Raw genomic sequence first — 26,210 nt, forward strand, 5'->3', positions numbered from 1 at the left:
CTAGCATGTAAGGATTTGTTTGTTTTCATAAGATATAATAGTTTTCTTGAGGGAAATACTAATATTTTGAGGTTGCTCATCTTTTGAAAAGCTTAGAAAAGAGTGAAGTATAATAAAAGTAATTAACTAATTTAAGGGCATGTTTTTTCATGTTTTTGTCCACTTTCCTTTGAGTTTAGTACTATTGATGATTACTTGGTGTTTCAAACATCAATGTGTCTAGGAGATTATGTTTGGAACTCACATGAAGCAAAGTATGAAACATACACCTAACAAAAAGGAAATACGGAGTAATGGAATTTAAGTAGCTAGTGTAGTACATCCTTGTGTCCATATATTCATATATTCATGTGTTGATATATTGTACTCCCTCCATACTCCATCCTGTAAATGTCTATTTCTATTTACACGATTTTTAATTTGTGTTTTAGACTATCAATACCTTTAATTACGTATTAAAAAATAATATAACTTAATAATACACTTTTGTATACTACCTCTGTTTCAAAATAAATACGTCATATTTATTTTTCGACTTTGAAAATAAAAACATTTTACTAGAACATCAAATCAAACCCACCCATTATGTAATCGAATCAATTGACAACACTAATACGTAGCACTAATAAACATTAACTCTTGCATTGTATTACTGTACTGTCTATTCTGGGCCATCACCCAGCTACTATATAAACAAGTTTAAGCCCACTCTTGAATACACTCGCCTTCATTTTTCTTGGTTTGACTTTTATTATCCCTCATCTAAACACGCCTTAAATGATTAAATCAATTCATAATTGATAACTCCCCCCAATTTCAACCCCCCTGTCTTCCAAACAAAACTTTAAAAAAATCACTTCACGTCTTCAATCTTTTCATTTATTTGATACGGAGTACTCTATATTTGGAAATGGACATGTCTTGTATGCATAGACATATCTCCACATACACAAACACATACTTAGGGCTGGCAAAAGCTGACCCGAACCCAACCCGAAATAAATGGGTTTTGATAGAGATTTTCAACCCGTTTATGTAATTGGGTCAACCCGAACCCGACCTGAAGTTAAATGGGTCGGGTTCAGGTTGAAAATCCCAACCCGAAACCAACCCGCATAAACCCGTTTATTTAATTGGGTCGGTTTCAGGTCGGGTCAACCCGAACCCAACCCGCTTAACTTAAAACCCTAATTTTAAAATATGGGCCAAGCCCAAATTATCTAACCCTAATTCCCTCTTTGACTCTTTCTCTCGCCGCTTTCTTTCACTCAAACTCTCTCTCTTCTCAGTTTCTCTCTCTTCTCTCCTCTCTTTTCTCTCTCTAACTCTTGAAGATTGAAATAAAAATTCTTGAACCTTGAAGATTGAAGCTTCATCTCAAACATTCTGAAGGTAATAATCCTATTATTCGATTTTTTATGAGTTTGTTTGCTCATGAGTCATTTGTTTATGCAATTTCCTTGATTTGGTTATGCAATTTTCAGATTTCTTTGATTTTTTAATGCGATTTTTTGCTATTATGGTTTATGTATGCTTTGTTTATGTGATTTAATCATTTAATGTTGTTCGTTTGTTATTTTCTTACTCTGCAATTTCTTTCGAAGATTTGATTTGTTATTTACTTATTTTGCGATTATTTGCGATTTGTTTATGCGATTTTTTGCCCTGATTTGATTTTCTTACTCTGCAATTTCATGAGTTTGATTCTTTATGTCATGACTCATGAGTTTATACTTCTGTTTTTCATGTTTTATCTTTTATGCCATGAGTGTAATTCTTTTTTTAATTTATTCACAGATGGCTAATAGCCCTAATCCTGATGAACCCATTGATCTTCCGGATTCTGATTCAGATGATGAAGTTTCTGATTCTCATCAAACGGAATCAAAGAAGAAAACCTCTAATGTCACCTCGCTGAATAAGCCTGGAATTCATTTCAAGCGCCAACGAAAGCTCACTTCAGATGTGTGGGCAAATTTTGAATTCCTTGATAAACCTGACGAACAAGGTAACATCATTTGCAAGTGTAAAAAATGTGGGCAGAAATATAATGCTGAAAGTAGGCAAGGAACTGGTAATTTAAAACGCCACATTAAGAAATGTAAAAAAAGGACCTTTAAAGATGTGGGTCAGATGATTATTGATTCAAGCAGTTCTGGTTCTATGATGAATAGGGTTCCTACAATTGATTATGATATTGTTCGTGAGATGTTGTCTATTGCTGTGGTGAAACATGATTTGCCTTTTCAGTTTGCTGAATATAGTGTTGTTAGGAAGTTGATTAATTACATAAATCCTGATGTTAAACTTGTGTCTCGAAATACTTTGAAGGCTGATGTTCTGAAAATGTTTAAGAGGGAAAAAGATAAACTTAAGGAGGAGTTGAGTGTAGTTAAGGGTAGGATTTCTCTTACATCTGATTGTTGGACTTCAATTACTACTGATGGTTACATGTCTTTGACTGCCCATTTTGTTGATAATCAATGGAATTTGCAAAAAAAAATTCTGAACTTTCGTTTTTTGCCTCCACCTCACACCGGTGTCCATATGTCTGACCATGTCTATGATTTTCTTAAAGAGTGGGGTATCCAAAAGAAAATCATGTGTATTACTCTTGATAATGCTTCCTCTAATGATGTGTTTGCTGATGTAATTAAAAATGAACTTGATTTGGTATGTGGGGGGGATTATTTCCATGTGAGGTGTTGTGCACATATCCTAAATTTAATTGTGCAAGATGGGTTAAAAGAAATTAATGAGGCTGTTGTTAAGGTGAGAGAAACTGTGAAGTATTGTAAAGGGTCTCAGGCTAGAAAGCAACGTTTTTTGACTTGTGTGGCACATGTTGAACTAGACTCAAGTGGAGGATTGAGACAAGATGTCCCTACTAGATGGAATTCAACTTATTTGATGTTAGAGAATGTTTTGTACTACAAAAAAGCTTTTCTTCATTTTCAAAAGGTTGATGCCAATTACATTCATTGTCCAACAAATGAGGAGTGGGGGAGAATAGAGAAGTTATTTAGATTTTTGAAGGTCTTTTTTGATGTGACAAATGTTTTTTCGGGTACTAATTATCCTACCGCTAATGTATACTTCCCAAATGTGTTGAAAATCCGTTTACTCTTGAAAGAGGAGCTTGAAAATTCTGATAACTTCATGCATAAGATGGCAGCAAGAATGAATGAGAAATTTGCTAAATATTGGACCAACTTTAGCATAATCATGGTTGTGGCTGTTGTTTTAGACCCTCGATTTAAGTATGAGTTTGTGGAGTGGGCTTTTAAGAAGGTGTATGGGGAAATAGAGGGTACTAATGAGTTGGTGAAGTTCAAGGAAAGGTTGGATTATTTATATGGTGCTTATGTGACTGAGGCTTCCACAACAACACCACGAACAAGGCGCCGTTCTTCTAGACAGCCTAATGAAGAGCAAGTTGATGTTGCTTCTGATTCTTTTATGATGGTAACTGTGAACACTTGCTTTTTGTTTGATAATCAGCTTTAAATTCTGTTTTTTGTATGCTTTATTGTAATTTTTGTTTAAACATCTTTTAGGACTTTGATAACTTCTCTTCTAGCAAATCATATGTTGCTGCTAAATCTGACTTGCAAATCTACTTGGAAGAGCCATTGATTCCTCGTGCAACCAACATTAATATTCTATATCATTGGAAAACAAATGTTGTGAGGTATCCAATTCTTTCAAAGATGGCAAGGGACATCCTTGCAATCCCTATTTCAACAGTAGCTTCAGAATCTGCCTTCAGTACTGGTGGTCGAGTTTTGGACTGCTATAGAAGCTCTTTGAAACCAAACACAGCAGAAGCTATCATTTGCCTCAAAGATTGGACTTTTGGTGAAGGTATGAAAATAGTTTATGTATTTAAAATTACAATTTTTTTTGTTTCTTTTTTGTACTATTTTATTTATGCTTAAGGCTGAAATTAACTTTTGTATGTATTCTTTTGGTTGTAGCTAATATGGATCCGCAATTGCAAGATTTATGTGGAAAAATCATGGCCATGAAAGTCAACGATGATGTGGGGGATACTCCCAGCCCCAGCCCTCCACAAAGTGCACCAGAAAGTCCTGCTGTCATGGAGAGTCAAACCTGATTATGTTGTTAATTTCTTCTAAAATTAGTTGATGAAACTGTTACTGTTATTTTGGACATGTATTTGGTTTTCTAGTTGAACTTTTATTTGCCTACTTGGAAGTATTTTGGACATGTAACTTTTAATGCAGCAGGATTTTCTTGAATTATGTTGTTAAGTTATGTTTGCTTGAATTATGTGTTGAATTTGAAGTCTTGAATACTTGAATCTTACAGGTTAAAGAAATTAGTCAAATTACAGGTTAAAAAAATTACAGTATAAAGAAATTAGTAAATTACAGGTTTTTATTTTTTTTTAATTAAAAAAAATCAGATTTAGGCGGGTCGGGTTCAGGTCGACCCGTTTATAATCAGGTCGGGTTCAGGTTGGTTATTTTGACCTGTTTAAGTAAACAGGTTGGGTTCAGGTTGGGGGGTCCTGACCCGTTTATGTAAACAGGTCGACCTGAACCCGACCCGACCCGACCTGTTTGCCAGCCCTACACATACTTCCTCTGTTCCACAAATATTGCAACAAATGATATTACGCATCCCAAATCACATTTTATATGCTAAATGTTTATAATTATATAAGAGTAAAAATTATTAAAAAGTTGATATTGTGAAAGTATTTTACGAGACAAATCTAATAAGATCCCACATGACTATATTTTACTTTATGTATAAATCATAATACGTGGTCAAACAAGCGCGATAAATAGTGTAAAAAAGTCCAAGTTGTTGCAATATTACTAAAACGTAGGAAGTACAGATTATCTTTAGAACTTGTAAAACTTCTAATAGGTAAATCAACCCAAGTTAGCGGGCAAGGCTCTTTGGGAGTTTGGAGGTAAGAGAAGATAAGAGAATCTCTACCCCTAAATTGTCCTTAGTGAGAATTGATTGGTTACGAGATACATTTCTTGCCACTAGATTAAATATTATGTGGTCAAACAACATAACCATCTCTGGTCTCTACTCCACACGACGCTTCCACATAAGTAACCAATTTGATGCATTCCTGCATACGTATACACACTCTTATACAATAATTAAGATCCTTCAAAATCCTTACACATATATAAGTACATAACATTACTTTCGACAAGAAGTACATAACATTATTAACAAAGATATTGTGTACTCTGTATTTATTAAGAATGGACCTTAACTGATTCTATGAAATAAGCGTTTAACTAGAAAGGCCAAACAATGTTAAACTAAAAGGCTCTATTATATTCTAAACTTCCAACATGAGGTCAAACAACCCTTATTTGGGAAAATAAAAAAAGTTCGGTTCACCTTTTAACTTATTTTAGGGGGGGGGGGGGGGGAATTCAAATAAGTTCAGACCAAAGAAAAAATAAGTTTACATATAGTCTGATAAGGCTAAAAGGGTTGCGCAAGCTTAATTTACCAAGCTCAATTTACAAATAAAATGAGTTCTACTCCATAACAAATTTTGATAAGTTAATATTTCGTATAAGATAAAATAAATCCAGATAAGTAATGTGAATAAACACACCCAAAATTATTAGTTATTTTAAACAAAACTTCAAATCCTCTTCATCTTACATTTATTCATGTTAAGGAGCTCTCTGCCCTCCTTTTTCAAGATTTATTATGGGCCACAATCTACTCTTAGACCACTTTTAATGGTGGGCAAAAATAATGCTTGCCCAATATCTCTCTACCCACTTTCTCTCTTAACAAATTAGTTTTATCCATGGGTAATTTTTTTCACAATTTCTCTCCCAATGGTGAGCAAAAATAATGCTTGCCCACCACTCTCTCTCTTACTTTTTCAATACCCCACCATTACTTTCTCTCTCCTACACAACACTTCTTTATTTATTAATTTCATTTATACTTTAACAATATTACTCCAAATAAATAAAAACTAGTCTAAATTTGTGTAACTTATTTTTTTTATTTGTGTCGTTTATACCAAAATGCATGTCTATTTATAGAGAATTAAATTTTATGACCGTTGGTAAATTTATTTATTTTTTTAATAAATATTTATTTCAGAAATTACATTACAAACATTTTTACCGTTGGCAACGGCTACAATTGGTCAGCTACCTGAACCTGCCACGTAGCGCTCCACCATTCGCCCACCGAAATTTTGATGCAGCATCCACCGAAATTTTTTTATTTACATCAGCAATATATGGGGCCCGCCATCTTACTATTCATTCCAATTTTTGCCCAAGTCTTGGCCAAATTAATACATGCCCATGGGCAACTTTTCTTTAGCCCACCATTATAATCCAATTAATGACATGCTTGCCCACCAAAATGCCTATGAGCGATTCTTTAGCCCACCATTGTGGATGCTCTTAGTACAAATAATAATCCTTCATTGGGTCAAACACTAGTTAAAGCCTCCTCTAATGTTTAGCTAATTTAGCCAAACAATATTCATTTTATTTTTTTGTTTTTAATTTGGATCATCAATAAAACGGACGTTTGTTATATTTATTCTAAAAAAAAAAGTAGAAAGAATTCCATTACAAAATTAAATAAAAAGTACACATATTTCATGAAATTAGGAGACTAAATTAATTTCAAACGAGTTAAGTTCATGAGTATAATTTCAGATATCGAACGAAAAATATTTAGTTAGGGATGAAAGTTCGGTGTTTGGTTTGGATTTTAGCTCAATCCAAATCCAAACTGAATTAATTCGGTTTTGAATTTTCCAAACCGAATCCAAATCAATTTAATATGAAACCGAACCAATCCAATCCATAATTATACAAGTAGTATAAAAGTGATACGCAGGTAATGTTAACACAGGCGTAAAAGTCTTGGTTCTTCTTGATTTCAATTCTTGATAATAATGCTTGGTGTTTGGATCTAATTATGATAAATAATTTTGTGTGTTTGGACCATGCATGCAACAATGGATTCACATTTTCACACCAATAAGATTTATTTCACCATCATAAAGTATAGTAGATATTTTGGTCCATAATCCATACATCTCAACATAGGCCATTTCCATATCTAATATCTAATATCTAATAATTGACCCTTTTAGATTGAATTGTTCGACTAACAACATTAGCATGTTCTTCCATACTTGTGTTCAATTATTTGTAGTAGACTACATTTCTTATTCATATGATTAATTTTTATGATAATGACATTTCGCACAATTTAGGAAAAACATTATCCACTAATTACCTAGGACTTCTTTTTTTCTAAGAGGTGTAATTTAAATTAAATAAATTATGTTTCCATCAACGTGATAGTTTAGTATCTTGGAGCAAGAAATGATCAAAACCCACTACGAAAGCAACCAAATAATTATGCCAGTGCATATTTGCTTTATATTTTTTATATCTAAAGTATTTTTGTATATATTTAGAATATAACAACAAATATAATTTGGTCTATTGGCGTGGATACTCCCACTTGTTGATATTGAAATCTCATACTTAGCTTGTACTCCGTATTTGCTTAAGGGTATATTAGGAGTTGTGTTATGGTTTTATTTTTATTAGGGTTTATGTTAGTCAACATTTTTAGATCTATATAAGGGGAATATCACAATATATACATTATAATTCAGAGAATAATAAATTGAGTCTTCCTTAATAGGATTTTATACAAAATGACCTTAGTTAATTCAGAGAATAATAAATTTTCAACGGTGACCCTCAACTTGTGCTACGCACCAATGGTCACCTCCCTGTTTTTTCTTATTATACAAAATGACCTTAGTTAAAAATTTCATCTCACTCATAACCTTATTTCATTAAATATTAACTATGGTTAGATTTCTATTAAAATAAAAATTAAAAAAAATTAACCCCGACCACCAAAAACCAGCCACCATCTCCCTTCCGGCGACACTACCCGAGGTTCCATCGATCGCCGCCGACACTACCTAGACTCCCCCGACCGCCGGTGACACTGCGCCAACTCCACCTCGACCACCACCAAGCCCGATTCTCACCTAAACCGACCCTAACCTCACAACTCTCTCTCCTCTGAACTTCGATTCTCGCTGCTTCGTTGTGAGGTTTCGATTCTGGGCGGGGATCAAAGAAGGCGAAAGATAAAGAGAGAGAGGGTGGAGGAGAGGGCGGAGAAGAAAGAGAGAGCAGGAGGATCGGTGGTCGGTTCTAGGTAATTTGGTGATCTAGGGTGGTCGATATTTGGCTTCGGCGATCTGGAGGTGGTCGGGGTTCTAAGTTCGGCGATCTGGGAGTGGTCGGGATTCTAAGTTCGACGATCTAGGGTGGTCGTTGTTTTGGTTCGACGAACTGGGAGTGGTCGGGGTGGTCAAGGTTCTAAGTTCGGCGATCTGGGGTGGTCGTGATTTGGGTTCGGCGGTCTAGGAGTGGTCGAGGTGGTCTCGCCGGAAAGGGAGATGGTGGTTGGCAGGTGGTGGTGGCCGGTTTTTGGTGGTTGGGTGAATTATTCGGCAGTTGACGATGGTTGTCTCGTGGGAAGCGGCTGCTAGTTGGTTGTGGGCTGCTGTGCGAGGGAGTTGTTGCGCTGGGGTTGTGCGGTGATGGGTTGAAGGTGGAGGTAGGGAGATGGTGGCTCCGGTGAGGGTGGAGGTGGTGTTGGCTACATCTGGTGGAGATGAGGGTGAAGGTGGTGGCTAGGTTGGTGGTTTTTATTTATTTATTTTTTTTGTTTTCAAAGTTAACCATAGTTAGTTTTTTTAAAATAAATAACACTCATTAATGTTATATGTGAGATAAATTTCTTAATTAGGGTCATTTTATATAATAAAAAAAAAAAAAAACAAACAAACAAAGGTGACCATTGGTGCATAGGAGAAATTAGGGATTACCGTTGAGAAATTCCAAAAAAACTTTAATATATAGTGATTAAGATTATAAATTAAATATCTTATGTAGGAGTGTTTGAGTCCCTTTAGGAGAATTCAAAAATCAATTTATTCTTTCAACATATTGTCCATCACTTACGTTTATTTTAGAGTTAATTAACATATCAACACTTAAATTAATCAATAAATATGGATTATTAATTACGCCGTATTAACTTTTTTAATATCAAAGGAAGATATTTTGTTTTATTTTTAAATATTTAAAATATACTAAAACATTTTTTTAAAAGATCCACTCAATTAAGCTAGGACCACTTAAAAAAGGGAGTAAAAAGATGGGTAGTCGGCACGAGTCGAGGCAAAAAGAGTAGGTGAATGCGTGTGTAAAGTTGTTGATATCCTACAATTTTTATTTTTATTTTTATTATTGGTCAAACTAATTGAGAAAGAACAAACCTTTTCTTTTTTTTTTTAATAATGTAAATTGTCACGTTCTCAAATTAGAGATTGGAATAAAAAAATTCAAAAATAATGAGAGGTGGTTACCAAGTTGAGCATGTACATGTACATCTATGGACCTCACATGCCTTGTCGGGTTGGCGGGGCCCCATTTTCATTATCATACAGAATCCTATTTCATGTCCACAAATTAAACATCCAAACTTGTGTACTTGTATTTTCCTAATTTTGTTGTATTGTATTCCGTAGAATGTACGAGTAGATAATAATTGTGAAGCTGCTATTGGAAAGTTTTTTAAGCTCGTGTGATGCACAATGTTACTATAGATATTTTCTTTCATTCTTTTTTAATCGTAATTTTTTATTATTCACAATTGTTAAGTAATTGCAGCTCTGTAATGTATTAATGTTTGGTTACTGATATACTTGTATTTTTTTATTTCGTTATGTTAAATCCTCTATTTAAGTCTCTACTTTTCTTCTTTGCTTTGAATATGTATATCTATCTTGCGTTGCAATGATAATTGGAAACAGAAAAAGGTTTTTAATACTTCGTAAGAAGCAGTCATGCAATTACGACATATCAATAAAGTGTGCGACTCACTTGATAAGTTTCTTACTTCATATCCTAGAAGTATGGAATGTTAATTATGAGGGTTGAGATTTTGGTAAACCATCATAATCCTCAATTCCGAAGTGATGGTGCCTGCGATGCTTGTGGAATAAAATGGAAAGTGGAAATTTGGGAGGTAAGAAGGTGGAAGGTTTATAGAAAAATACGTGATCTATTCATCTATACAATGGTTATGCATAAGGTTTAACTATGCACTTATTTCTATACCTATTATTTTTGTTTGTCTTTTTTGTACATAAAATTAAAATATAAAATGAGATACAAATATCTAATTTGATATAAAAGTCAACAAAATTACTTTATCTTTGATTGAAATCATTGAATTATTAATTCGGGTGTGAGAAGCCTCAAATTCAAAACTCAATTTGATTAATTAACTAGTGGAAAAGGAGCTATCAATAATTGTATAACACATTACTTTTGGGAATAATGTTGATGTTATTTTAAGCCAACAATTGGAAGGTGGCACATGATAAATCACTACTAATATTTGCAATTAAAGAATGTGTTCTTATTTTGATATTAATTCTCTTTCCCTAAATTTATTGAAAATTATTTTGTTTTAATATTATTTGTTTACTTTATACTCCATATTAAATTATCTAATTTTATTTTGTCGAATTTATTATCTGACTTGAACTTTTTTTTTTTAGGGAATTATTTGACTTGAACTTAGTTCATCTAAAATTAGTCAGAAAAAACATCTATAAAAATTTTATTAAAAACCATATCTTTATATTTTTCGCAAGTATTGTAACATGTAAAGAAATAATTCACACTGCTCACGTATTTTTATAAGAAAATGGTATTCCTTCTCCATTTTAAATTGCAAGTTGCAACACCTTGACTTTCACGCTTGTCAATGCAAAATCTAAATCAAGACAAATCTAACAACATCACTTGATTATATTTTGACATGCTAGATATAATTCACCTAAAGCGGTCTTATGTAAGTAATAAATTACAAAAGGCTCTAGGCGGAACAAAATTAAGTCGATCTGATAGCGCTGGATCGATCTTAGATTCTTAGTCATCACAACACTAATCAAACATTACTACTTTATGAAAGCAAATAAATTTATAAATGGATGCCTATGCCTGTATAAATATAATCAAAGTCACCCATCATCTAAACATGTTCTTATAGTTAGAGATGTCGATTCAGGTATTTGGGTCGAGTTTCATCAATGAGGTGTGGTCGGATCTATTTCATAGTTAAATTATGTTTGTTATTGTATTTACATGAGTCGAAATTTAAATCTAATATTTTTTTTTTTTTTTATCAAATCTGATCGATCTGGTCAGTGTTTAACACCTTTATTTAGCTTCTTCCCTCCATTTAACCAAACAATCCCTTAAATTTCAGAGGAAGTAAAGTTCATTCTCTATATGACATTCCCACAAAATTAAAGATGGATATCTTTAAATCATCATCAATATCAGTGCCACGTATAAATTACACAATGGACACCTATAATAAATACCCTCATCTAAGCCACCTATTATTTCCACACATGCTCTATTTATTACTCGTCCCTCTCTTCGGTCAATTATAGACTTAGACATCGAAGGAGGGAGGATCCTATACTCAATTCCAAATCTAAATCTAGATTATTTTATCCAAAATATACTTCGTATAATATAACATACGCGTTTATTTAGAATTTTATTTTGACTTCTGACTCTATTCAATCAACATCACTTTGATTATTATAAGCTAAATTATAAATCAAATTGTAACTCTAGGTCTTGTTAAATTTATTTCGATATATATTCAAAATAGCAAAATGTATAATGTTTTAGTAGTTTATAATTACACAATTTAAGATATTACGAGTTAAACTTGTACGTTGACAAACATACCAAGTTAGATAGAATAGCTAAGAAAATGCATAGGAATCATTAAAGAAACTATCGAACTGTTTTCAACCTTAACTTATAATGACACGCATTCTTTGAGATTATATTATAAATGATATAAGTAACTTAAATTAAGATAGTCATGATACTCACAACGAAACAAAATGGTACTCCGTAATAACTAATAACCTTCCCTTCATAAATACTACAGATAAGATATCTTATTCAAGTATACAAGAGTGTTTTAAAATTTTACACAAATAGTTATGTATAGGTATAATCAAACATTTCACCCAAAAAAACTGATACATAATCAAACACGTATAATTAAATAAAATTTCAGATAGTTATTCGGTATGTTGAAAAATCAAACATGAAGTATAAATTAATAAACAAACAACTAGTAGTACAATACACCCTTAAATGAAATACTCTTATTAAATTAGTTAAATAGTCTGATATTATAAAAGGGATATACTATGACATACGAACTATTTAATTATTTTCCCTCAATAAAAAGTATTTAATTATTAACATTGGTGTTTTTATAATTAAAATATATAGGGTAATTTTTTTAATCAAAGGTCCACTCTCACCTTGGCTGGTTTAATTTTTATTTTAAATTTGAATGAAGAATACGTTAACATTGGCTGGATGAGATGAGATGGAGAATAGGAGGGACAAAAATGTAATCCACCACGGCAATAGTAAGTAATCAACGTCAATGATTGATCTTAAAGTTTTAACCATTACACCATGCTTTAGTTAATATGGAGTACTTTGTATAATTTAGATTATTAATAAGTCAAGGGATCGCTCAAGCCTGAAAACTAGTTCACATTATATTGTGCAAGAATAGAAGGCCTTGATGGGAGTAAAGGATGTCGGTATGTTTGATTCTTAGATACATGAATAACATGATGTATCTATATAACAGATGTGGATGGCCCTCCATACCTCCCAGAAACTGCTCAAGTTTCATTCTACTGCAAACACTACAATTCCTGAATTCATGCAGTTACAGCACCTAGCTCGTGCCAATTGATTTCACTGACTCAACGTCAAACAAAGGATTAACACTAATATGATAGATTTTAGACAACAAAAATATTAATCATATATATATTCATTTCAACTGAGAAATGAACTTAGACTAGCTTAAAATAATTACATAAGCTAGCAAGTTTCACAAAAATGTCAGCTCTAACTTAAAAACAGGGATTCTAATAACCAAAACCCCCCAGCATAACAAACACTACAGCTAATAAGCTCATTAGTTATATCATATACTGCATATAAAATGCCTATAATAGTATACATAAATAACACATATACTATAAGTCTAGAACTACTAGGGTTGCTGCTGCTTCTGCATCTGGAACGCTGGCGCAGAGTTCAGTCCCAGCCACGCAGCCTTGCCCTCTACGGGTTTTGCTGAGCCTCCGTTGGCAACATCAGCAGGGAGTTTTCCCACAAGCCTGTTAATTCGAAACAGAGAAAAATCAGATCCAATATATTCAAGCAAAGAAATTATAATGTTTGTTTCAATTTATAAAGTATGAAGTAGTTTCAAGTACTATATATAGCATGCGTTTCGAGTTCTTTAGGTTGTTCATAGTAACCAATTCTTAATGTGAGTAACAATTGTATAACATCAACCCCCTTCTGCCAAACTCGAAACAGATGAAAGACGAAAATCATCAGTTCGATCTACTAATTGCAAAACAATTCCCTTACCTATCTTTTCTCTTCTCGAGGAAACGGTGAAGAGAAGCCTTCCTAGTAATAGGAAGATCTGCAGGTTCAAAACAAGCAAGATTTACATCAGCAAAAGATTGATAATAATACTTCAGAACACCCACATAACTCAGCAAAAAATTCACAAAAAGAAAGTTAAAAATATCCCCATCATTTAAGTCATTACATATCTACATGCACAGAATAATTACCAGACACTCTAGGCATGGCAGCTGGTATGACGTTCTTCCCAAATTTCGGAGCAACAGTCAAGTTCTGGTTTGAGTTAAGGGTCGGGTTCAGGTTTGATTTAGTGTTTTGGACTGATACTGGGACAGCAACAGGGCTAGAGGGAGACGAGTTGGTAGTTTCGACCTTCCTCTTCTTTTGGCTAGCTTCAAAGCTGCTAGCCAGGTCCATGACCTCCTTTGCCTTGTCAGCTGGCAAGTCACTAAAAACTAAGACTTGCCCTCCATAGAAGATGGTCATTTGGGGAGTCGGAGGCTCAGGGCTAGCACGCTTGTTCCCACTGAAATACAACGAGTAAAACAAATCAGACACACAGATTCTCCCCATCTAGTAAAGATCGGAACAAAAGTGGGAAAACATTAACCAAAACATCACAAGGGTCAATAACAATAACCCTAACTCAAGGCTAAAAATATTATATGCATGCGGAGCTTTGGCTACTAGTTTTTTTCATAACATTTGGATCATCCTTGGTTCACAAGAATCAATAACGTGTATAAAAAAAAGGTACATAAATTCCGTACTTAGTCCAAATAGTTAGTCTGCACGAAGTTCCATCCCAAAACCAATCATATATAGTAAGAGCAATTCACGAGCTAATTTAATAGCTCAATACCACCTTAAATGTGTTAAGGATTCTATATCAAATCGATTGCCTACCATAAAAGCGATACACAAGCTTATGAGCAACTTCAAGGCCATCTTAAACATGTTTAGAAATCTCCCTAAGATCTAAACTACTCCGTAATCAAAAGGTTCTAATTAATCAAAGGGGTTTAAAAGTTCAATAAATGAGAAGGGTCAAATAATGTGTAACCAAAAAAAACATGTTCATGCATTACCCTTGTTCCACCTATACTTAATCCTTAAATTTTGGGGGCACACCTACATACTAGACTAGATAACAAGGCCCCATCAATTTGTTTCACACCAACAACATTTCATGAAAATTCCAATAATCATTTTATACTTATTTATATAATACCCAACTCATTTATTACATTTAATTTAATTGCGTTTTATAGGGTTTGAACAACAAAATTACTCACAATTAAAAAATCTACTCTAACTTTATCCTAATTCCAAATTAGTCAAAACCTAATCTCATAATTACAGATTTACAGCCAACAAAATTCTAGCTAAATAATTTCAATCACGTGGAACAACTACAGCAGTATCAAACACACGTTGTATACGCTTTCGTAGATAAGGAGCTAAATACGAAAACATTAATAACACCAATTGACGCGTAATATAATAAAACCCGAAAACTTAAAACACAATTAAATATGTATACGAGTAATACTAAATATAGTAATAACAACTACGGAGTATTAAAAGAAAAAATAAATTAAATAAAACTTTACCTTGAATTAAACCCAGAAAGCTGAGGAAAGAGATTGATGGTTTTTCCAACACACCCATTTGAATCTTCTTCAGCTGCTGCTGTTCCTTGTTTCCCACTTACAGGAAACAAATTCATAGTTGACGTTCCTATAAAAAAATCCGAAATATAAATTAAAAACCCGTCTTTTATAAAACATAACATAACACGACTAACTTTGTTTGATTTTAATTTATTTCCAGATCTTCACCTCGGGAATCGATATTCCCAGAAACGCCGAGAGCGCGTTTCTTCTTGACGTATTGACTGAGAAGGTTACAAGTCTGGGAAAAACTCATTTTGTTACCGGAAAATCTGCCGGGATCACCCATCGCCGACGAAGCAGACATACTTTCCGGTGAAAAAATCAATCAAATCAATGAAAAAAAATCAATTTTTTCTAGAAAGAGTTGAAGAATATTTGATGGGTTGCTTAGATATAGCCACGAGGAATAAAAATTTTGAAGAGAGAGAAATTCAAATGAAAATAATAAAGGAAGATGATATAATAACAAGGAGGCGGGCGACTTTTTATAAATGAGTGGTAAAGAAATTAAAATTAAAGCTTAATTTAATAAAATTGAATTTTACTTAATTTAATAAATTGTTTTTTTTCTTTTTTTAAAAAAAAAGATGGTGTACAGTTGTTTGGTTGGTTGGGACAATATAAACACGTGTTGTTTTTATTTTTGGGAATCTTAAAAAGATGGTGAAATATTGAGGTGGTTTTTATTGATTTTTTATTATTTAATGAAATAATTAAAGGGAAAGTTTTGAATGTTCTAGAAAGGTCCTTGGAATTGCTAAGTAATTTCAAACGTTGCCATTGCCTCGGTTAAGTAACGGAGAATCATTTTACCGTTTACTTTAATAGTACAATTATTTTTTAATTTTTCGTCGAAAGAAAGATGGAATTTATCAATTTAATATAATTGCGATGGTTTGAGAGTTGGACCACGGGTACAGCGTTTTCGGTTTACAACATCGCACTGATGGAATGGATTTCAAGTTTACAAAAGGATACTCCTCCGTTTCAAAATGATGCCTTGTTAAGAAGGTAGTGTAAATAGTTTAAGACGAGATGATATAACTAAAAGAATATATTAGTTGAATGTTGTTATTAATTAAAATTTCTAATTAAGCAAAAAAATTAGATTCAAATATAGGGGGTACGATATAATATGGTTTTTATATGAAATAATATTCTATTTAGAGTATTAGATTCATGAATTCTATTTTGTAATATTTTTTTTATTTTATTTTTTTTGGATACACAGAGTTTACATTAAATACCGTTATTTAGAGTTAACAATTATTGTAGACTTGTATTGTTGACTTTTTTTTTGGTTATTGAATAAACTTATGTTTGAACTTAATGAAATAAATCTGAATTTTTTTTTTTTGGACTTAAACTAGATTGCCTTCAAATAGGTTACACTAATCACACCCTCGCTTCTAAAAAGTTGTGATGACTATGTAAATAAATATTGAACTTAAATTATTTTTACTGCACTAAAAGTAATTGCACCAGACTAAATTTTTTTTACTGATTAAAACTTCTTTTTACTAATTCTCTATTATTTTTTTTAAAAAGTAAATTAAATATATTATAAACGGATCTTATTTTATATAACTTTTTAAAACGTATTTTAGGATGGAAATAGATCCGAGTTATAGGACAGTTATTTAAAGTTATGACTAATTTTGTATATTTGAAATATTAGAATTCTATCGATAATAAAATTCTATACAACATTTCTATCTTAAAAAATCTATCCAGAATTGGCTTACTTAGCATCATATGTGTCACAAAAATACCTACGTGGCACGACACTTGGCAAAAAACTGGAATGTCAAGTGTCGCTGTCTCGTGGCCTAACTACGAGACCGGCTTTATTTATTAGTGATATGATATGATATGATTGTCAAATTGGAAAGAAAATATCATAAAGTATAAATAATTTACTTAAAGATTTTGAAAAAAAAAGGAAGCGAAAAAGGCGGAATTTTTTTTTACAAGGTAATGACAAGCGTCATGGAAAAATTTATTTTTAATATAGGTTAATTAATAGATATGACCTATAAGTACGAGCAAGTATATTATTGATACTACGAATAGCTATTTTTATACACTCCGTACTTTGTAATTTATTACTTTGATTGTATAGTTTTAATAAATTTTTCATCATAAAACAAAAAATAAATGACATACTATATATAATATAATAGTGGGTATACTTAGATTTTTCTCCCAACTCGTACTTCACTTGATTGTGATTTTTCTCTACAGGTAAGTAGTCATTAATACTCAATCAATTATGATTAGCGATGATTCTACAATGGTTTTATGCATCATTTTAATAAGTCTAAGGAACATCATAGATTTTTTAGGTGCCAATCGATTCGCAAATCTCTAACATGGCTAAACGACTATTGTAAACTGTAAACATGGCTAAACGACTATTGTAAAATTAACTTTTTGGTGATTTAAAGATTGTTGTACATCGTATGAAATATTAGAATTTTTTATAGAAACTAATCAAACAAAAAACATTAAATCGTTATGATGATAAACAATTTCTTTCTCAAATAATAATAAGAATCTTGAATCCAAATATCTCAATCCAATTTTTACATACCACATATATGCTGATATTATTGATAGGTTCACAGTATCATAAAGGTCTACCACAATTTTCTTTTTCTAAATTTAAAATTATATTTTATAAAATCAATAAAATCAGGGTGTGTTGTCTTCACCTTAAGTTTCAGGTCTAAGAAGTTCAAAATAGTTAAGATTAGTTTCAATCAGGCTCAATAGGTTTTAATAAGTTCATTCATGTCCAATATACTAATGTCAAATACTATATCAATTGTATTATTATAGTAACGTTAGTATTAAGGATGGCAATTCAATCCATATTCGATTCGAATCTGACCCAATCCGAAGGCCGAAGGAAAAGTCTGATATGAATCCATTAAAAATAGTCCAAATACGACTAAATAGATCCGAATCCGAATAGGAGGCGGATTGGACTTGGACTTTTCGCAAAGTCTGACTCCGGATCCGAATTCGACCAATATGATGTAAGAAATGAATTTATTAGAGAAATTACTAGAAAATATTAGTATATCACACAAATGGGGCAGCTTTTATTGGATGTCTGAATAAACGAACCGGGTTCGAATACGAAAAATATGAGTCGAATTGGACTTGGACTCGGATTCGGATTCAAATCCGAGTCCATGGTCTGCGTATTAAGCGGATTAGATTCGGATTTAGCCCCATCTGATCTGAATCCGATCCGTTGCCTTCCTAGTTAGTATTACAATATTATTTTTTTATTAGGTACATTGTTTTGTTGTTACTACTATTACTATACTTTTAAATTTATCAATAATTTTTTGTTACTTATTAGCAAATTTCTTAAAAAGACAACCATTGTTACATTTTAATCAAATTTATAGTATTGCCTTTACAAATAATAATAATAATAATAATAATAAAAATTAATTAATGATCGAAATGATCAATCACATATACGCAAATATACTCCCGCTACTCTGTGCTTGTCTATATTTTATGTTAGGTTTCAACAAATAATCTATGATAAAAGTAAACTAATTAAACGTGTGTAAAAAATATCACTCATACTCCGTACTATTTGTAGATTGAAGTTTAGGCCAAACTGGCCAATTAGCTAGAGTGTCATAAAAGCCACATTCATATGCAAAACTGCAAAAATTGTCTATAGATGACACCAAACAACATTTGAGCTTAATTATTACGCTAACTTGTACACGTAAAACACACTTCCTTTCTTTTTTCTAATTTCTCCATTTTGTAGTCCTACTATTTTGTTTTTCATATCTCATTTAACTTCTCAGTCTCTTAGTGGTTGTTTGAGGTTTATTGTTGAAAATCTTCCGAATTATTTCCTATTTAACAGTTACGTGAATTTCCTCAAACAATAATACTCGATAAAAAAAGTCGACATCAAATCATCAATGCTCAATGAAACATAGCAATCCTATAAAAAAAAAATTGAAAATGAAATTTCAAACGCGATATTATTAAAATCATAGATATATACATATAGAGTAAATGATAAATTTGTGAACCATAAGGTCCACTAGTCCTATATCAAGGACATACCAAGAGTAAGTTGATCATTGTATTAATACTCATAATTAATTTAATACAATGCATGTGACTTTTGTGGTCCGTCAAATCTCAAATTAAACCCCACATTATCATATCTTAGTAAAATAAAAAAGGCAAATACGACTTCACATTTTCGAATCTTATTTTAAATCAAAGAATTCACGTTTAAATTCCACCGTAACGTTAGGGGTAATACCGTAAACGGTAAGTAGTCCCCACATAACGGCGTTAACAGCTAAAATAACGGCGTTATTCAAATAACAAAAAATAATTTCTCGAGAAAAACGACGTGCCGTACTGCAGTTAGTGAGAAGGGTGGGGGTGGGACCCATTTTAATAAACGGCAACATCACGTTGGTGAGAGCCAATGATAAGAGGACACGTGGAGGATAAATGGGTTAAAAATTGTTTCCGCGTGGGAAAAAAGAGGGGTATTTTGGGAATTTCAACTGAAGCGGCGCCGCATTAGGTGGGGCGCACATGCGATGGATTGAGAATGTTAATCTACGTACACGTGGATTGATCTTATAGGTTAGTTATGGAGGGAGAGGTTCGTTTTTCTAGGCCCGTGATTGTTACTATTTGCGTATGCTACTCGTGCTTTTTTCCGTTTTTCTTTTATTTATTTTTTCATTAATTGGTTGATAATGAAGGAGTTTCAGTTTATCATATTGATTAGCAAAATTAATTAAGCAAGTGGCAAAATCGTAAATAAAGCAATAAAATGTCCGATCAACATGGCATAACAATTTGACTTTTATATTATTCATGTATTAAAGTTATTTTTTTTAACTTTATTTTCCGTTATATCAAGTTAGAAGGTTCAGTAAGGTTTGATGATGGTTACTCGATTTTAACTTACAACTAAAATAAGTTTTAATCATATCTAAAACGATAGATAAGTTATTTTTATTAATACATAATTGCAAAATGTTATGGTCAAATTTTAATTCAATCATGGCTACAATATTTATTTTTCAAATAAGTGATTGGTTGAGAAATCGTATATAATACAACTCAAAAAACAGTGAAAATGTTTATTTGATTTAATACTTTTAAATTTTTATGTTAAAGAACATACAAGTATATAAAATCAAAATTCTTATAAAATTATATTTGTATATTAAAGTTTATGCTTTAGACCAAGGTGTACTTTTCATTTTAAAAAAATACAAAAAATTGGTGCATTAAGTGTACTGCCACATAATGCTAAGTTTTTGGGTGGTTCTATACCAAGAATAATTATTAGTGGTAACGTGATTATTTTATGAGAAGAGATAATTATTCGATTTACTCAACTACTCATGTACAGTAGTACAGTACCTAATCTTCAACCTTTTTGAGCAAAAATATGTTCTAGTAGTACGGAATGGAAAATGAAAAACGGCATCCATTAAAGTTAATTGGAAAATTTCATATACAAAAGTATCTCTTCATTATACCTTGTCCTTTAAAAATTTCTTTCTATTTATTGTAAATACACCTATTATGAAAAATAAATATGTAGTGTAAGTTGATATATGTGATTACTTTATAATAAAGGGAATTGAGTACGGAGTATATTAATAAAAGTGGTCCAAAAAATGGGTCAAGTTGGGGTAATCTATTACTATGTAGTATTCCCTTGACAAATTAAAAGAAGAAATAGAATAAAAGTATGAAGAACTTTATGGAGCAACCCTAATTGAAAAATAAGAAGAACTTTATAAAAGGGAGGGAGTATATTTCGTATTAGTTGTGCAAGTCGCTTTTTGCTGTTTTTTTCCCAATCTTCCGATTTTTAAAATTAAAGTTTAGTTACATAATTCAAAATATTACAAAAAGTTTGATATTTTAAAAATATATATATATAAGTAAATGTCGATAGCATAAGATAATCCCTCCATCCCACTTTATAGTGCCTATTTCACTTTTTATGCCAACTTAAAAACTCTATTAAATAAAAATTCTCATTAAAAATATATAATAACATGATATATTGTTAATTGGGTTCATTTTAATGATTTTTACTTATCTGATCTAATCTAATCTAATCTGAACGATTTTTTTTTCTTATTTAATTTGACCAAACTTTGACTTTATAAGAAAGTTAATCTATAAGGAAAAAATATATCAGATGAAAGTCTTATTGAATTTGTATTAAATTATATATATTTTTTATTATGTAGTGTTCATAAATTTTCATTGCAAAATTAAACATATTTAGAAATAAAAATTCACATCTAAAATGATAAAGTATGCTCAGAACTTATAGTGTTAATGGTACATTATTGTAGCTTTCATTTTTCCTAAACTTGGCTCCATTCTCTTTTTTTAAATAAAATAATTTTAGTTAAGTGATCGAAAATAATTTTAGTTTGTTAAAAATAAGTTTTAATCAGTAAAGATTAGTAAATTCAAAGAACAAATATAATAAAGAATTGGCCAATTGATCAAATTGGTAAATAAAAAAGACCCCTAGCGACAATTTGGTAAATAAAATAGCTCCAGCGACAATTTGGTAAAAAAAAGCTAACCCCAAGCGACAGTTTGGTAAAAAAATTCATCTCAGGAGACAATCAACCCAAAATATACAAAAAATTCCGATAAACTACTCGCAAATGCTTAATTTAGTTCGTTTTTCATGGTTTTTTTACCTAAAATCTCTAACCCCTTTTTGGAAATTAACAATTTGAAGAAAAATTATTGTTTAAATATTAATTTTTACGTAATTTTCCTACCCCTTATTATCGATTTTTTTTTTAAAAATGGGGTTGGAAATAAATTTGATATCGGGATATAGCAAAATAAAAGGAGATGATACATTAATTTAAATTTTAAGATGGGAAAATTAATTTTAAAAAATACAATAACAAATTGAATTAGAAATTTGAAGACTTTGTTGGAAAAAATTACCTATTTTGGTCTAAATGTCGCCTGAAATTAATTTTTTTATCAAATTGTCGCTTGGAGTTAATCTTTTTTACCATATTGTCGCCGGAGTTATTTTTTTACCAAATTGTCGCAAGGGTTCTATTTTACTAACCAGTTTGGTCAATTGGACATAAAGAATTAGTACAATTTAGTTTTAATCAGTAAAATTAATATTATTTCAGTAAAAAATAATTTATTATCAGCAGAAAAACATTCAACTTAGTAAAATATCTTTATTAAGCAAAAATAAGGTTAAGAGATCATAACCTTACTTATTTGAATTTATTCTCAAAAATTGTATTATAAATTACAAACCTTGTTAGATTTATGGAATAAGTGAAAATAATTGAGCAGAAAAAACCTAAAAAGCAAAGAAGATAGCCTTATTACAGAAATCGCAAAAGGAGATTTCTAGCTTGAGTTAAGCTGAACACAATTTGAATTAATCAGGTCACAATTGATTTAACTGTATTCAAATCTACCATCAAGTCGTTATTAATTAAATCAAATTGGAGTCATCTGTTGTTAAATTTGGATTACATTATCAGGTCGGTTTAGTCCGATCTAAACCCACCCAGTCTACCTCTTTCTGTATCATATATTCATATGTTCATATCACACATAAGATAAGGAAAATATAGCATATTAGCATCATAGCCCTCTTTCTTCCTATCCTTTCCTTCCCTCATCCAAAGCCCAACGTTACTCTAAAATGAAGAGTTAAAGGTAAAGAGATTAACTTAAAGTAGTAGTTTGAGTAATGCATTTCTTGTGGTTGCATTAAATTTAATTGTATGATGTATTTGATGTGACAAAAGATGATGAATTAATAAAATTATTGATATATCATACTTGTACTATTTTGGTATACCACTACAAGTTGGACTTTTTGCAATGTTTTCCTTGTTGAAAAGAAAACAATTAAAGTCATGGAGTGGTTGGTCCTACAATTTGTTGGATTAGGAGAAATTGTCGGAGGGTGAATTAAATACTAGTATAAAAATTAAAAATTAAAATAATTGGTAAAAAGAAATTGGTGAAATGACTTGGAAAGAGAAGATGTGTTCACGAGAATGAAGCTATGAAGGTGACACCTCTACACTAACGTATTAATGAAGGATTTTAATCTACCACGTGACATATATGTTTGTTTATGAATTATTATGATGAAAGCTTCTTCTAATAAAAATCAAACATTCTTCAATCTTCATTTACTTTTGGTTCCTTCTTCTAGTAATCCTTTATCAACCATGTATTCCCTTTTATGATTCTTGTTTCAAGCATAAAATCTTCTTAGTTGCACAAGAATGGGCACACCGCACATACACGAAATGCACATCAAATTATGCTATTAAAACGTAGAGAATATATTTATAACGTCATTGTTTATCAACTTTGACAATATATGAATATGTCATTTGTGTTTAATTTTCAATATATGATCTGCTATATTTAAATACCATATTGAATATATGATATTTACGGATAAGAGAATGAGATCCCTAAAATGAAACAAAAGGCCAAGTGTAAAATAGTTTTGATTGGAAATTAAGATTATAAAATGTATTAATTGAGAAATTATATAAAGTTTCACGTGATGGTTATCAAGAGAAGACATAAGAAAAAGAAATTTAATCATGAAGGACAAGATGGGACATTAAGTATTTCAAAGTCTAATTTCTTAAAATTGAAAATTGACTAAGAATTAGTGGATTTCCTATTTCTGAAAGTACTTGTATGAATTACGAGTAATATTTTTGAGATTAGTAATATTTTTATGGTATATTTGCTACACTTTCATAATTGCATAAATTCCTATATTTGAGAAATGGCTCTTAGATTTTGGATAACGATGAGACGGACTTACCGTGAGTCCGCCGCCAAATACGATCACCGTGACTCATCGATCGATGTATAGAAAGATCGAAAAATACAGAAACAGGGTCGAAAAATATGATCCAGATGATGATAATGAAGGTGTCGCGAAAAAGACGATTCAGATGATGATGATGATGAAGGTGCCGCCACTGTGGGGAAATAAGCCCTAAAAATATTAATGTCAGATATTATATTATTATTATTTGGTATTAGATTATATATTATTGTCAGATATTAGATTATTTTTGTTTGGTATTAGATTATTATTGTCATATATTAGAATATCTTGTCATATATTAAAATATTATTGTCAGACATATCGAACTCACGGTGAGTCCAGTCTCACGCAAAATCTTCTCTTTGGATAAAGTCAATCTTAGGCAATTATTTCACATTTAGGCAAATGATTCTTAGAACTCAGGCTATTGAATTTTGTTTATAGCTTTCAAATTTAGGGTGTGTCTTACCAAACGAGCCCGTCTCACTTAACAATTTTATTTCAAAATAAAAATGTTGCTCCTTCCCCTCTTACATGCTTTGTATGCTTTCCACGAAATCAATAAAATTATGGCATAACAACTCTTAAATGAGGCTACTCCATGTCTTGCATGCCCTGATATATGTTTTGGTGGATTAGTGTCTTGTCCTTGTCCTTGTCCTTGTGTGTTGAGTTCCTCATGTTTAGAAGTGATTTATGTTTGTTGCATATATGAGGTATGCTAGTTTGGATAAAGCCTTTGGGATTGTGGCAACTCATAGACAATTAATGGTCGTCTCATGACAAGCGGTATCAGAGTGGATTCAACATCATTTGAGGGTAAGAGGTTCCATATGGCTACCATATCGATAGGGGGTTGGTTCTGGCGCTTGGTGAAATGGCGAGACACTAGAGGTGATAAAAATCGGGTCGAGCTCATGCATAAAACCTTGTGCCCAAACCCGTAAAATAGTGTTGGGCTTATCAGGTTAAAACGGGCTTTCGGGATTTTTTTCGGGTCGGGCTCGGGTTTTGAACTAAAAATGCATTTTTAGCCTTGCCCAAACCTGTAATACTCCATATTTATTTATAAATTAAAATGATTCATTTCATTTTACAAGAATTAATTATTTAATTATCAAATAAGTGTGTATAAAATAATATGAGTCATTAATTGAGGTAATAAAGTGTTTTTAATTTGGGTCAACATCAATTAAATTGATAAATCTACTTGTTGGGAATTCAAGAACACTTAAAGAGCCCAATAAGTTGGCCCCAAAGGAGAAGTTAAGGGGGAGTAGAATTAGTAATGACAGTTTTGTAAATAAGTGTTTTTGTTTTAAAAGAGAAGTATAAATACTTTAAAATCTCAAGAATTTTACACTCTAAAATCATAATTGTTAGATTTCACAAAAACTCCAAAAGTTTTCCTCCTATTTTCTCTCTCCTTTTTCCTCTCTTTTTCTTCCTCTTTCCCACGCCTTTCTCTCTCCTCTTTTCCATCACGACCGGCGCCACCACCATCACCAGCGAGTAGCGGCAGCACCCGTGCGCCACCCTCCTCCTTCTCTTTTTGCGGTTCGGTAATAAGAAAAAAAAAACTCTTTTTTTCTCCTAATTTAATTCTAGCTTGTTTTAATTAATTTAAAGCATGATTTTGATTATGTTTTGATAATGATTTTGGGTATTTGATGTTGTTAAATTATTCCTACATTTTTCATAATTTAATTTAATCAAAAACCCCAATTTACAAACCCTAGAATTTGGGAATTTAATGTTATGGTCAGGGTTTGATCCTTAGTTGTCGTGATTGTTAAATTAATGGTTTAAACATGTTTCTAATAAGTTTTAAGCCTTCAATTTAATGCTGGAATTTAATTAATTATACACACTACCTTTTAATTTTGGTGTTATAGTTTGGTTACCCATAAAAGGAAAAAAGGTTTTTATGATTTAAATATGATTTCCTAGTCTATTAGTGATGTTTTATGTTAAATAAGTATGCTGGAATTTTATTTAAGTCACAAAAATCAAGCCTTTTTGAAA

The 26,210-nt window shown here is 31.5% G+C and overlaps 1 protein-coding gene across 1 annotated transcript; it reads right to left on the reverse strand.

Moving 5' to 3' along the window:
• Window positions 1-12,953: 12,953 nt before the first annotated feature.
• LOC110721818 (protein TIFY 10B-like) lies at window positions 12,954-15,751 on the reverse strand. Its single transcript, XM_021901017.1, has 5 exons — window positions 15,443-15,751; window positions 15,215-15,341; window positions 13,811-14,127; window positions 13,599-13,656; window positions 12,954-13,339 (listed from the first exon to the last, which is right to left on the reverse strand). The coding sequence occupies exons 1-5, from the start codon at window positions 15,579-15,581 to the stop codon at window positions 13,213-13,215; spliced, it is 768 nt and encodes a 255-aa protein (XP_021756709.1). The 5' UTR covers window positions 15,582-15,751; the 3' UTR covers window positions 12,954-13,212.
• Between the last annotated feature and the right edge of the window lie 10,459 nt (window positions 15,752-26,210).

This window comes from Chenopodium quinoa, unplaced genomic scaffold (genome assembly GCF_001683475.1).
Source record: "Chenopodium quinoa cultivar QQ74 unplaced genomic scaffold, ASM168347v1, whole genome shotgun sequence".
In the NCBI taxonomy this organism is placed as follows: domain Eukaryota; kingdom Viridiplantae; phylum Streptophyta; class Magnoliopsida; order Caryophyllales; family Amaranthaceae; genus Chenopodium; species Chenopodium quinoa.